Below are 15114 nucleotides of genomic sequence, written 5' to 3' on the forward strand. Positions count from 1 at the left end.
CCAGACCCTCTGAAGGGAGCATCTAAAACCATGGGGATTGAGGTTTCTGAGATGTTTGGCCTGGAGTAAAGCTTGTCATGTCCTTCAACCTCATATATGTAAAGCATTGTCACTTGGGAGCAGATATCTATGTGTGATCCAAGAGGGCAGAAAGACCACTAGGTAGTGGCAGGGTAGCAGTTATCATACGGTTCATGAAAGAACTCTCTAACAGTTCAAACCATTCTGTGGAGGGGAGGGGAGCTCCCCATCATCAGAGGTGTTCAAGAAGAACTCTGTGCCCTCCAGTGGAGACATTGAGAGAATTTCAGGTCTGAGATTGGAGGCTGCATTACTCAGTATTTCCCAAGTTTGCTTATGGGTAAGAATCACCTGGGAATACTTGTTAAAAAACACAAATTCCCTGGCGCCATTCCAGACCCCCTGAGGCAGAATCTCAGGAGTAGGGGCCTAGGACCCACCTCTCCAGATGCTTCTTCCTGGGAAATTTGGAAAACATGGGCTAAATGGCCTTCAGCCTCCTTCTAATCTTGAAAAAAAGAGTCCACGAGAAAAGACGTTTGTGAAAAGAGATATTTTGTGAGAACAAGACATTCTGGGTGGGACCGGGTCACACTGGTGGCAGATTTCCTCCTGCAGCCTGGGGAGTCTTGCATCTTGGTCAGGCCACAGAGCCCACGTACCCACCAGCCTGAGTCCCCGACACTTTCTCCTCGGGTCCTGTGGCTTGGTTACCAGGGGCTCCATGATCCTCTGTGCTCCCTGCACAGGGCCCTGTCACCAGGCCCACCTCTCAGCAGGAACTGAGCAGGGGTCAGAGTTCTGTTTCTAAGGAACAACACAAGCTTGACTCAGCCCTCCTGACTTCCCGCAGAACGTTCTGTTTACTGCTTGGATTTTGCTTTTTCTGCCCTGGTTTTGCCCACCAGTTACTTTTCATTAGGCATTCGTTAGAATTTACGAGACAACCTTTAATGAAGGACCCATGCATTTTGAATTAAAGAGCTTCTTTATTAACATGAAGTACTATTCTAATTAGAGGTTTGGGGACATGCAGTTTGGCCTTCTTGTGATAATAATTATGATTATGAGGATAATTATGCCTTGTGTTTATTACAGTGCCTTCCCCCCAAGGGTCTCTGTTCTCTATTATAGCTCAAGTGTCGGTGCGGGGGGCACTGAGGAAAGGCACACTTGAATCCAGCTGCCATCCAGATGTAGACAGAGGACCCTGTGTTAGTAACCCCAGGCTCTGATGGGGTCTGTGGGCGTGCATGTACCACCAAGTAGCATGAAATGATTCCTTCCTCTCTGGAGAGGCTCCAGAAAATTGCAGGAGGAGCCAAGTCTCAAAGGTGGAGCCCCAGAGGAAATGAAGGTTCTCTGGGCTTTTGCTCATGCCATGGCCCATGCCTGAGTTGCCGTCCCTCTCTCCTCTCTGATTCTAGTAACCTCTCATCCATCAGTGTGCAGCCTGAACCTAGGTGACCAACTTCCCTGAGTTGTCTGGGGCTCAGGAGGGGTCCCCCAGGATGCAGGGCTTTTGGTACTAAAATTGGGAATGTCCCAGGCAAACCAAAACAAGTTGGTCACCCTACTGGAATATTTGCATTCCGATTCTTTGCACTCCATCATCTCCCCCAAATGACCTTGGACAATTTGCCTATCAACACGGGCCTCATTTTCCACCTGTGAGGGTAACTCATGGTTGTTAATACATAAACAGCACCTGCTACTGTGTCTGGCACATAGTCTGTACTCGTGATGCTAGCTATGCCTGTTTTTTTTTGAGTTGAATGAGAACTTTGAGATCACCCAGCCTCCATCTGGTTCAGGAATCCTCTCAGTGGTGACCCTGCCTGATCACCCCATGATGCTGCACTTACTTCCTCACATGGAACCTTTTCCTTATGACTGCTGAACTAGCCCCCGTCCTGTCAGCTCTGAGGACCCATAGAGAATGGGACTCTCGGTGACATCCCATGGCTCCTGGAGGATGACTTGCCTGTCTCCAGCCTGGGTCTTCTCTTCCCTGGGTAGGGTCCCCCTCTCCCTTAGTGAGACCTGGCCCCCAGCTACATCCTGGCTGTGTCTTCTGGAAGTCGTGCTGTCTGCCCTCGTGAGCATTGGACTTAGCTCAACCCCGGGGGCTTTTCTCTACTACACACAGGCATAGTGGGTATAGAAGGTGCCCATCCTTTGAATTAGACCTGGAGAAGAAGTTCCTGAGGACTGAAGAAGGCTGCGGGGCCTCTGTCCCCAGATCGCAGGTGCTGAACTGGAAAGGCCTACAGGAGTTTGTAGCCAAGGCCCTGGTGTCCCATTGAGCTGCTCAGCAGAGGCTCTACTTTCTCTGGCCTAGAGACAACTGGGCACGTTCTTGACTCTTGGGGCAGGATAGCAAAATGGTTAGTACCCTTGGCTGCCTGATCAGACTAACCTGTATCCAAATCTTACTCCCCTACATTTAGCTGAATGACCTTGGGCAAGTCACTTACTTGCAATTTCCTCATGTGTACAGAGAGGATAGTTCTGACAGCCTAGCTCACATGAAATAGTGAGTGGTGCTATTTATGGTTATTATTATCCCCACCCCACCCAGGGAATGGACATGAAGTGTTTTGCTCCATCTGTACAGATGGGAAGGTGACTGGGCAAGGTCTGGGTACCTGGATCTCCATATTCTTGACCCAGGGATCATGGAGAGCTCTGCCGGAGATCACGGGCCTGTCCTCCCAGTTGGGGTGGGAGTTCACAGGCAGTGTTAGTGGCTGGTGACGTGGCCTGGATGGGGGTGTTTGTATCACATCCCAGCAGGGCACTTTGTAGGAATCCTTGGGGGCCTTTGCCATCAGAGGCAGCCAGACTGTTCTGAGCAGGAGCTCCTACCCGAACACCAAAGGTTGGAGGGAACAGACACAGAGTCCCCAAGAACAAAAATATCATAGGGAAGCCACAGGGCGCAATGCGGAACGGTGCCTGGCACACAGTAGTTATTTATGGAAGATAAATGAAAGCAGCAAGTGTGGATGCATTTCAGGCCCTCAGCCCCTACCCCCTGCCAGATGCCGGGCCATATGCTTCTGTGACTGTGTCAGTGGGCAAGTGAGGCTGCAGAGGCCATGTGTTGCTTGCACTGGGGACTGGGAGAGTGGGGTGGTGTACAGTTGGGATGGCAAGAGGGCAGCCCAGGTGGGAGGAACAAGGCTGTGGGCTGGGCGTTTCTGAGCTGATCTCCTCTGGAAGACAGCTGCTTTGAGGATCCTTGGAAATAACCTGAATGGCGTTATGTCTCTTCGGCCTCCATCGTGAGCACTTTCTGTCCCCACTTTGGGGAGCAGGATTCATTATGTGATTCTTCAGTAGTGCCTGAGCGCTGAAAGTGCCAACTCATAACTTCTACGTCAGTCCAGTTCAGAGAGCTACTGTCTTTCTTTCATGGGTCTGCCTTCTCTGTTTCTCAGATTGATGAGGAGGTGGCTGGCTTCAGTTTATCCTTGAATATGCCAGGTTATTTTTTCCAAGAAAAGCTATTTTTATGATATGTTTATTTTTCTATTTTAAAAGTAAAGTATCACCATATATACTTAAAATATTTTTATGCAGATAAATAGTGGTACTTATTTTGTACAAAATAAACAGCAGGGCTATAAATAGTAATAAATTGCTCAAATCCTTTGTAATAACCATTTAACATTCTGGTTCTTTTCCTTTTGGTCTTCTTTCCCAGGCATGTATACTTTTGTACATAGTTGGAATTACTGTGTGCATATAATTTTTATATTCTGCTTAAAAAAACACACCTAAATGCTATAACTTGAACTATTAAACAAGAAAAACAGTTTACAGACATAGGTTGATAATATTATTTAGGGAACTCTACCAACACCCAGGTGGGTGATAGAGTGGGTGGAATGCCAGGACTCCAAATACAAAAATAGCAAGAGACCTGAACAAGATTTTCCACCAGGGAAATAAAAATGGTTAATTAACCATAAAAGATAATCAGTCTCATGAAAGCGGGGGATACCATTTCCCCTGATCATATTAGCAAGGATTTTTTTAATGATCCTCTTACTTGTTGGCTAGAATATATATAAATTGGTATAAATATCCTGGAAAGCAGTTTGGCAACACATATCAGTGGCTGTATATTTATTTACTAATTATATTTTCTCCCTGGTGAATATCTATCATCTGGTGGCCTTTTTAAAACTGAGTTATATTGAGCATTTAAAATAATCAGGATAACAACTTATGTATCCTATTTATAGATCCTTTTTCACAATCTGTTGCTTGCCATATTTTCTTCTAAGCATCCAGGTGTTTCATATTTTTTTGCAGTTAGGTTTGTTGATCTGTTCCTTTGTGATTCTTCACAGCTCCTAGGTTGAGAAAGTCTTCCTCACTTAAGAGGTTGTATAAGTCTGTTTACTTCTGATTTTTTGGTTTGATTTCAAAAAATATTTAAAGTGTAATTTTATCTAGAGTTTTTTTTTTGATTCTTAGGTTAATTGGAGAGTCTCTTTCTCTTATTTTCCCAAAATTGTTAATTGGTTATTCTGACATCAGTTATTAATCCTTCCCTTCCCTAATTTATTTGTGAGGCCTCCATTTTAGTGTTTATTAAACTATGACATTATTTATGGTCTGTATTTTCTGGACTATAGATCTGTATTTTCTTTCTGTGTAGTTACTGTATTTTCTTTTTATGATCTGTTTTTCCTATTACCCTCTGCTTTAATTACTGCAGCCTTATAAAATTGGTTATCACTCCACCTCTTCTCTTTTAGAGAGTCTTGCTTGCTTATTCCCTAGTTGAAATTTAAAACCATATCATCAAGTTAAAAAAAAAGACTTTTTGGGCTTTGAGTAAGAATTGCATTAAACAATCTGTAAATTAACTTCTTTATAAAATCACCGTTATTTCTATATTTTAACTTGTTGTCAATGAATGCTGTATATTTCCATGTACAAACCCATTTTTATTTGTTTATTATTTATTTATTTATTACTTATTTTTTTGGCTGCATTGTGTCTTTGTTGCTGCGCGCAGGCTTTCTCTAGTTGCGGTGAGTGGGAGCTACTCTTTGTTGCGGTGCACAGGCTCCCGTAGTTGCAGCATGTGGGCTCAGTAGTTGTGGCTCGCAGCCTCTAGAGCACAGGCTGAGTAGTTGTGGCACAACGGGCTTAGTTGCTCCGTGGCATGTGGGATCTTCCCAGACCAGGGATCAAATCTGTGTCCCCTGCATTGGCAGGCGGAGTCTCAACCACTGAGCCACCAGGGAAGTCCTCCTATTTATAAAAATATCTTTGTGAACCTTTCTACTTTTTTTTTTTTTAATCTTTTTAAAAAATAGATCTTTATTGGAGTATAATTGATTCACAATACCATGTTAGTTTTCATTGCACAACAAAGTGAATCAGACATATGCATACACATGTCCCCATATCCCCTCCCTCTTGAGCCTCCCTCCCATTCTCCCTATCCCACCCCTTAGGTCATTGCAAAGCACCAGGCCGATCTCCCTGTGCTATGCTGCTGCTTCCCACCAGCCAACTATTTTACATTCGGTAGTGTATGTATGTCAATGCTACTCTCACTTCGCCTCAGCTTCGCCCTCCCACCCCATGTCATCAAGTCCATTCTCTATGTCTACCTCTTTATTCCTGCCCTGCAACTAGGTTCATCAGTACCGTTTTTTTTTTTTTTTTTTTTAGATTCCATATATATGCGTTAGCATACGGTATTTGTTTTTCTCTTTCTGACTTACTTCACTCTGTATGACAGACTGTAGGTCCATCCACCTCACTACCTATTAGAGAAATGCAAATCAAAACTACAATGAAGTATCACCTCACACCAGTCAGAATGGCCATTATCAAAAAAACTAGAAACAGTAATTGCTGGAGAGGGTGTGGAGAAAAGGGAACCCTCCTACATTGTTGGTGGGAATGTAAATTGACACTACCACTATGGAGAACAGTATGGAGGTTCCTTAAAAAACTAAAAATAGAACTACTTTTTTTTTTTTTTTTTTTGTGGTACGCGGGCCTCTCACTGCTGTGGCCTCTCCCGTTGCGGAGCACAGGCTCTGGACGCACAGGATCAGCGGCCATGGCTCACGGGCCCAGCCGCTCCGCGGCATGTGGGATCTTCCCGGACCAGGGCACGAACCCGTATCCCCTGCATCAGCAGGCGGATTCTCAACCACTGCGCCACCAGGGAAGCCCTAGAACTACTTTTTAAAATATTGGTCAGATATATTTTCTATTATGATTATCTATATTTTATATTATATTACTGTTTGGAATAGTGTCCTAGAAACTATATTTATTGCTGGCATATAGGCAATTCAATATTATTGAATTTTGCACTTTTAATTAGCCACTTTGCTGAGATCTTTTTAATTTGTGTACTTTGTCAGATGACTGCTTTGTTGAGGTTATGCAGTCATCTCACATGCACATAATAATCATTTTATCTGTTTCTAATGTTTATGCTTTCTATTTCTTTGGCCAGAACTTCTAAGACCATATTCAGGGATACTGATGATGGAAGGCATCCTTATTTTGCTCTTTGTTTTAAAGGGAAAGCTTCTGACATTTTCCTTGATGTTGCTCCTAGCAGGTCTGAGATCTGTTGCTTTTAGCCAAAGGGGCTGTTGTGATTCACAGCCACAACAAGACTCCTTTCTAGACCTTTGCGCATCTGGCACAAGGCACTAGGGGGCTCATTGTTTGGAAGTGTTTGCTCTTTCAAGAATCCTCAGCTTGCCCCAAACTTCGAGCCTACAGAGCTGGTCTAGTTCCAGCCCTTCATCTCTTTTTTACTGAAAGTCTGACCTCTGGGCATTCGTTCTTCCCGGCAGGACCTTGCACTCTCTTCTGCAAACCCCACTTGCTGATATAAGAGCAGGTACCTGACATTGGACTGGTACGCAGGTCTGGGGTCACCTAACATAGCCCTGGACCAGAGCAAACAGTAAAGACACTTCTTTTCTTTTTTTTTTCTGCCACTTCACGTGGCTTGTGGGATCTTAGTTCCCCGACCAGGGGTCGAACTCAGGCCCCCTGCAGTGGAAGCTCGGTGTCCTAACCATTGGGCCAACAGGGAATTCCCTAAAGACACTTCTTAACAGGATGTCCTACCCCTATGGTTCTTCAGTCTTTTGGACTTTTGCCCTTACCCCCACCTGTCCCCTTTCTTTCCTTAAACCAGCTTAATGAGGTCACCAGTAACCCTTCCCTGCCCTCCAAGCCTGGTGGACCTCTGCTGGCACTGTGCTCTGGGCGTCTTCCCAGTCCAGTGGGAAAGCAGACACAAAAGGAGGTTAATACAATACAGCGTGAAGAGGTCTCATTTACACGATATGAGACTCAGAGGCTGGAGCTTAGGGCCATCAGGGAAGGCTTCGTGGAGGAAATGACATTTGAGCTAGTATTAGAGCCAGAGTAGAAATTCTGTGAGGCAAATAAGGGAGAAGGGCTTCAATTTTGATTATTTCTATAGACTTTGCATTATTGTTGCTGTTCAGAATAGGATCTTTAAAAACTATTTTATTGCTGGCATATAGGAATATTATTGAATTTTGTATGTTAATATTGGAACAATCTTCAAAGGCTTAGAGGTGCCTGGGGAAGCCCGGCCTCTTTGGAGAAAAGACAAGAGTTTGTTGAGAGGTGGGGCAGTGCTGTCTGAGTTGGTGAGTGCTCCTGAATGGGGTTGGGGGAGAGACTCACCAGTAATGGGGGTGATCCAGGAAGATTTCCAGAAGAGGTGGGATGGGAACTGGGCTTGAAGCATGGAGACGATTTGGGTAGGGTGGGAAGGGGAGAGAAAAGTGGAAGGTGAGTAGGGAAACAGCATTTGTATTTAGCATTCCCACTACTTATCTGCCAGGCACTTGGTTAGCACGTTGAGTACTTTTTATTATATTTACTTTTCCTGGCAGCCTTGCTAGGTAGACAACGATACCTCCATTTTACAGATGAGAAAACTGAGGCTCAGGAAGCTTAAGTGACTTAGATGAGCTGGACAGCCTAATTTCTGAGCCTCCATGCTTTCAGTGTCTCTCTGCTGCCATATATATGAAACAGGTTTATTGAGATATAATTCACATACCATACAGTTTAGGGTGTACAGTTCAGTGGTTTGAGTATATTCACAGAGCTGTGCAACTATTACCACATCCAATTTTAGAACATTTGTATTACTCCAACAAAGAAGCCCCTCACTCCTTAGTTGCCATCCCTCAATACCCCCAGCCCTAGGTAACCACTAATCTACTTCCTGTCTCTGTACATTTGCCTGTTCTGGACATTTCATATAAATGGCCTCATACAATGTATTGTTCTTGGTAACTGGCTTCTTTCATTTACCATAATGTTTTCAAGGCCTGTCTATGTTGTAGTATATATTGATACTTCATTTCTTTTTATTGCCAAGCAATATTCCTTTTTATGGATATACACATTATGCTTATCCATTCGTCTATGGGTGGACACATGGGTTGTTTCCACTTTTTGGCTATTATGAATAATGCTGCTGTGAACATTCATGTGTACTGTTTTGTGTGGACACATGGTTTCATTTTTCCCAGGTATGTACTCAGAAGTGGAATTGCTGGGTCATACAGTAACTAGGTTTAACCATTCTAGGAACTGCCAGACTCTTCTCCACAGAGGCTTCCCTGATACCTCTTAGAAAGACCTGTCTTCAGAGTGACAGGATGGGGAAGAAGGTCAAACCATAAAGTCTGTGTGAATTGCCTGTTTTCAAAGAAGTAGACTATTATAAAGTACTCTTAAGTACCTGGCTTCGCCGTTGACTCTGATGATCCTGGAGGGACTTGTGGATCCTTCAGGGCCTCAAGCACACGGCTGTGAGTGCTGGTCACCAGAGCTCTGTCTTCTGCATTCCAGCTAGCAGGCTGTGCTGTTAGAGAAGGTGCTAGAATAAGCTATTAGGTTCAGTGTGTGAGACTGGGACAAGTGTGATGAATGGTGATGAAGGCTTTTGGAGGAGGGACAGGAGGGTCTTGAGCCTGGCACAGGGGAGACAGGTAGGAGACAAAGGAGTCCGGGAGGAGAGACAGGGTCGGGTCTGTGCGGTTTGGGGCAAGTCCATGGGCAGCTGTGGCTGCTAACTCTGGTCTTTGTCCTTTGGCTGCAGACCTGGCCGAGTGCAAGCTGGTTTCCTTCCCCATCGGCATCTACAAGGTCCTGCGGAATGTCACCGACCAGATCCACCTCATCACGCTGGCCAACAACGAGCTCCAGTCCCTCACCAGCAAGTTCATGACCACGTTCTGTGAGCTCCAAGGTAGGCCCTGGTCAGCTGAGGCCAGGAGGGCATGCTGACCCTCATCCTTTAGGCTCCGACCCTGTCTGGGGAATGTCCCCAGTCAGCTAGTCTCAGGAAATCATTCCCAAGGGGAGGCTCTAAGGGTGGACCTGTGTCCTCTGGAAATCTCTAAGTGCCACTCCTGCCTCTAGCTGGCTGTGAATCAGATTGACTCATGGTCAAGGTTGTGGATCCCGGAGTGATTCTCTTGTTTTGAACAGACCAGTAGGGTATTTGGGGTCCTGCAGCTCAGGAGTAGTTATTTTTTGGTAGACTTGAACGAGCCCCCTTCTGACCGCCGTGCCCCAACCCCCCTGCAATCTAGCATTGTTCTCCCATGTTGCTTTCTCAGTTCAGGAGTGACAGAGGCCAGGGCTGTTGTTTTCTGTGCTGTGCACACGTACAGCAAGCAGACACGGGTGCTCGGCAGGGAGGTGGGCAGGAGGCTGGCAGGTGGGCATTGTAGATTCATCTGAAATGGCTCCTCCAGGTGGACAAGCAGGCGGCAGTGCCCGCTCTCCACTCTCCAGGTAGCCCCTGCATCCTTCTGGAAGAGTCTACTGTCACTCAGTGACCCGTGGGATGGAGTGGCAGCCTGGGCGCTTGGTGTGTGTTCGTGAACTGGTGGGGTGGGAGAACTGGGGAGGGCACAGGGGGCACAGGAGAAGTGATTCCTGCCTTCTGGGATTCTCTCTCTGATAGGGGCATGAAAGGAGTCTAAGAACCTGTTTAGAGAAACCAATAACGTAAAATGCTGGTGGAACCTGAGGGACTTGAGAGGAGCATATTTCATGCAGCTTTCTACAGGAGGTGCGAGCCCTGGGCGGAGTCAGGAGGGGAGGGGGGAGGTGTGAATTGGCAAAGCCAGTGCGGGGACAGGAAGTGGCTTGGACAGTGGCTCGGGAGGGAGCTACAGGCAGGACCTAGACTGGGCGCAAACACAAGGGCAAGCAGGAGGGATTGGTCTGTGTTGTCGTTTCTGACCGAAACTCACAAAGCTCATTGAGTTTGTGCCTAAAAAGCTAAAGTGCTTATGTTGGGGGTGGAAGGGATCCCAGGGCAAGACGTGTTTCCCCAGGGGCACCTGTGGGTGCTTTTGACCAGGCCCACTTTTCCCGTCCTTCTTTTTCTGGTGGCTGCGTCTTTACACAGGTGAGACGGGTCCTCCCAGCTGCCGGGGCCCTTGGACCAGCAGCTCTCAGCCTGGCTGAAATGAGAATTAACTGAGGAGTTTTTCTACAAACATCATTGCCTTGGCTCTACCTCAAGACCAGTTGAATCAGAATGTCTGTGTGTGGGCCTGGGCCTAGGCATCTGTTAACATCAATATAAGTCATTCTAAAGTGCCGGCAGCCAAGACTGAGACCATAGTTAAGGGGTTATAAACACCAACGCCTAAGAGACTAGCATGTAGGTAATGAGTGACTCAGATTGGGCGTGGGACAAGAGGGAGTAGTGGGGACTGTGGCCACCTGGTACATGCCCTACTCAGCTTCTGCCAGACATGCCACAGGATTGTTCTGATAGTTTTATTCAATTGAAGCTGGAAAGGTGGATAGTTATGTGAATTTTATCCATTTTTACCTAATTTTTATTTTAATCTGGAAGCCAATAGAACACATTTTGCAAGCTAGACTTAGCCTGTGGGCCACCAGTTAGGAGAATCTCCCATAAAGTATTAGAGCTGTCACTGCCATCTCACCTCACGGGTGGAGAAGGAGGGTCAGGGCAAGAAGGCACTCGTCCAGGCTGTCAGAGCCGTACACCCAGGTCACCCACCCTGCAGCCAGGGCTACCTTTCCAGGCCACCTGCGTGAGCTCAAGGGCCTGGAGAGGACTTGACATGGCAGTGCCTTGTGGGATAAGCAAGTAGGCTGTCTCCAGGGACACAGCAGTGAGTGTGGGAGAAACACACTTAGGGCCCCTGGATTCGTGACTCAGCATGATACCCTTCCATCAGAAGTCTGTTGAAGAATGCCGTTTGAACCCCCTCCTGTGCTCTGGTGGCTCCTGGCTCCCCCCACGCCACTTCCGATTACAAAGGCAAGGCTGCCTTGTGCCCAGTAAATGGATTTCAAAGAGACAGCCCTGGAGGAGGGTTGGTAACCAGGCAGGGAGGGGCTGGAGCTGAGAGACCCACCTGGCTCTGGACCCCAGCCTTTGTTGTGGTATCTCTTTCAAGTAAAAAAACCCTCTCCTTTTATGTGTGAAGAGGAGACTTGAATAGGCTGTGCTGGGCTCCATACTGCCTGCTAGCGTCCTTTCCTGGATTCTTTTTTTTTTTTTTAACATCTTTATTGGAGTATAACTGTTTTACAATAGTGTGTTAGTTTCTGCTTTACAACAAAGTGAATCAGTTATACATATACATATGTTTCCATATCTCTTCCCTCTTGCATCACCCTCCCTCCCACCCTCCCTATCCCACCCCTCTATGTGGTCACAAAGCACGGAGGTGATCTCCCTGTGCTATGCGGCAGCTTCCCACTAGCTGTCTAATTTACTTTTGGTAGTGTGTATATGTCCATGCCACTCTCTCACTTCGTCACAGCTTACCCTTCCCCTCCTCAAGTCCATGCTCTAGTAGGTCTGTCTCCTGGATTCTTTTTTTTTTTTTTTTTTTTTTTTTGTCTCCTGGATTCTTGACAGAGCGGGTGTGCTGCCTTGGTTCTGGGGAGAGAGCCACCTGCTTGCTCCCTGCCTGCCAAGTTGTCTTCTGTGGGTATCCTGGGGACTTCCTGCTGCTGGGGTCACGGCCGCCTCACAGTTGGGTGGTCTTTAAGTGATTACATCCCCCTGATATCCTTCAAGCGTCTTATGGTGGGAGAAATGGAATCTGTCCAAAGGACACATTGGTTCTGCGGAGAGTGGATCCTGAGGTCTGGCTGTGGCTCCTCTGGCCCCTCTCCTCCTGTGTTCCCATCTCCCCACTTCCTCCAGATGCAAGTCATTCAGCTGTTTTTATTGAGTGTGTCCTGGGCCTGCCAGGCCAGAGGTGTGTAAGACACACCTGCAGAAATAGACAAAGCCCACCCAACTGAGAACTAGCGGAGGCTGTTCATTCAGAGTTTGCTCCAGCCAGGGAGTCAGCCGCTGTCACTTGCATTTGGCAGAGACTCAAAGGCAGGCAGAGGAATGGGAGAGCTTCTTAGTGGATGAACGGGAGAAGGCTTCAGGTGGGCCTGATGGCAGGCTATTGGCCTGGGGAAACTGGAGGCGGGCGGGCCAGCCAGCAGCAGGGCGTCCTATGGGATTGGTTAGGATGCACATCTGGCCGTCTCTGGTTGGTCCTGCGTGGGATGTTGGGACAAAAAACTGTCAGTAATCAAGTCCCAGCCATTTGGGGCCAGCTGTAACACGGGGGTATTCTTTGGCTTCCTGGATTGTCGACAGAGATAGTAGTCTGACTTCCTACAAGCCTGACTTACAGAAGACTAGCTTCCTGGGCTGGCTGCTTTACTAATGGTTTGGTTTCTTGGACAGGATGCTTCAGGTTATGAGTCCCAGTTCTATTTTTGTACTTGGTCTGGCCATTGTCTGTGTGTATATTCAGTCTCTCACCGCCTGCCTTTCAACTCAATTCATTAGTTCCTCCTGAGCATCTGTTTAGGGCCGGTGTGAGCATGAACAGGAAATAACGTGAAAGCCCAAATTCGCTGGGCACTTAGCCCCCGCCAGCTCCACACTGAGGGTTTTACACACGTCATCTCATCTAATCCTCATAGCACTGACGTTTGGGAAGGATAAGGAAACCAAGACCTAGACCTAGACCTGGTCCTTGAGGAGCCCACAGTCTCTCAGGGAGGCAGGTGTAGGAGCAGGCAACCACTTTATAATGTGAGGGCACATTTACTCAAAGTCTGGTGACTCTGTGAGGTCAAGTCCTCTTATTATCTTTGTTTTACATGAGGAAACTGCGGCACAGAGAGCTGAAGTAACTTGCCTGAGGTCACACAGTGAGAGAGAATAGGGTCAGGACTGTGGGTCCGGATCCAGAGCTCCTTTATAAACTACTAGTGGGAGTAAAGTGTATGCACAGTTTTGCAACTTGCCCCTTTTACTTAGCAATATATTTTAGGAACTGGTTCACGTTGGTAGAGTGAGAGCCGCCTACCCTTTTCATGGGGGCAGAATGGCTAGCAATTCATTGTAGTCTGTCCCAGACTCCTCGGTTAGAAGAGTTTTCTCACCCCTTCCCTTTGTCCACCCAAGGAGTGGGTGTGGCTTTCGGAAACTTCACTTCTTTCCCCTCTGTTCCCTGCGGGCAGCAACTGTCTCTGTGTGAAGAGTCTGCGGTGCTGAGTATGGGCCACTTGAAGGACAATTATTGTTCCACCTGACCCACTGACTCTGCCCTGCAGGAGGGCCCTTGCAGGTGGGAAAGTAATTGCTCATTGATGCAGTGTCACAGCCAAGGTGCTGATTGACCCTCAGTGGGTAGGTATTTTTGGAGTTGGCACATTCATTTACCACCAGGCTGCATACTTACTGCAGGCCAGCCTCATCTGTCCCTTAATGTAATCAGCTGGCCTTGTCTCTCCACTGGGGTCAGTCTGAGGCCTCTGAGTCAGCCCTGACAATTGTCCAAGATAAGGATGATGAGGAAGTAATAAGGGGAACTTGGGGAAGGAGAGATCCATTTAGCAGCCTCCAGAAACCACAGTTCAGAAGGGATAATAAATAAGGGGATGTCATGCCTGGCTGCTTTCAGGCTGGGGACAGTCTTGGGAGTGGGATGGAGTAAGATCTTCTCCCAGAGCCCCTGTGCATCCTGGGAGCCTAGGTTGTTTGACTCTGAACCTTGGTGTAAGAGAGCAGGAAGAAACATCTGGAGCTCCCCTAATACAGCCACACATACACCCCTCCGCCCTGCGACAAGAGGGCAGCGAGACCCTGGGCCTAATTGTGAAAGTCTGATTGACTTTCCTGCAAGCCATGTGTCCCAGCTGCATCTACCTTCTCTTATTTTATCTTTTGATTCCTGCCTTTAATGATAGCTTTCAGGGTTTTTTTCCACAAAAAGCTCCATAATCCAGTAATTAAGTCTCATGGATCTCGTACCCCTCTAACAGAAACAGTGCTCTTACTTTTCAAGGATTATCCTTTTCATGTTCAAGCATAGGGCTGAGCGTGTAGTAGGTGCTTAATAAATATCTGTATTGTGCAGCACGTCCTGCTTTTCACAACACTCTCAACTCATTCTCACAGCCCTGTGTAAATGGGCAGGGAGGACCTTCTCATGCAGGCTGTCCAGGGAGAGGATGGGCCCAAGGACACATGATGAGTTAGATCAGAACCAGGTCCTCCTGGTTTTTCCCCCATCATTCATTCGCCACTAAATAAGCAGGGATTTGCTGAGTATCTACTCTGAGGACAGGTGCTGCAGGGATTAGAGGTGCAAAACCGGAAAAAGCAGGTGGCCGGAATGGCCCACTTCTCTTGGGGAGGTTGGCTGGGGTTCACATCCTGGTTTGGGGGTTGGGAGAGGAAGGTCAGATTAACTGGGGGAGAGGTTGGGGTTTGTGTGACCTTAGGCAAGTTATTTCATCTCTCTGTAAATTGGAGGTAATGGGTTATAGTAAAATTAAAATGATGATTGTGTGTAAACTCCAGAGAACAAGTACCTGCAGGATAGTGCTGTTCATTGGATGTTAGCCATTATTATTCGGTTTTGGTCTAAGCCCCAGGCCCAGCACAGCTGGGTATCCGGCACAAGAGCTCTTTCCTGGAAACCCTCCCCTACCCAATCCCAGCACTGCAAGACTTTT

At 47.1% G+C, this 15114-nt stretch overlaps 1 protein-coding gene across 2 annotated transcripts in view; it reads left to right on the forward strand.

Moving 5' to 3' along the window:
* The window catches only part of LRRC20 (leucine rich repeat containing 20), a 63547-nt gene that overhangs the window by 24144 nt on the left and 24289 nt on the right, over window positions 1-15114 (forward strand). For both annotated transcript variants that reach the window (XM_067025459.1, XM_067025460.1), the window contains exon 3: window positions 9176-9325. In XM_067025459.1, the coding sequence (XP_066881560.1) occupies window positions 9176-9325 (150 nt within the window). The remainder of the gene's footprint in view (window positions 1-9175; window positions 9326-15114) is intronic.

Source organism: Kogia breviceps, chromosome 2 (assembly GCF_026419965.1).
Source record: "Kogia breviceps isolate mKogBre1 chromosome 2, mKogBre1 haplotype 1, whole genome shotgun sequence".
Classification (NCBI taxonomy): Eukaryota; Metazoa; Chordata; class Mammalia; order Artiodactyla; family Physeteridae; genus Kogia; species Kogia breviceps.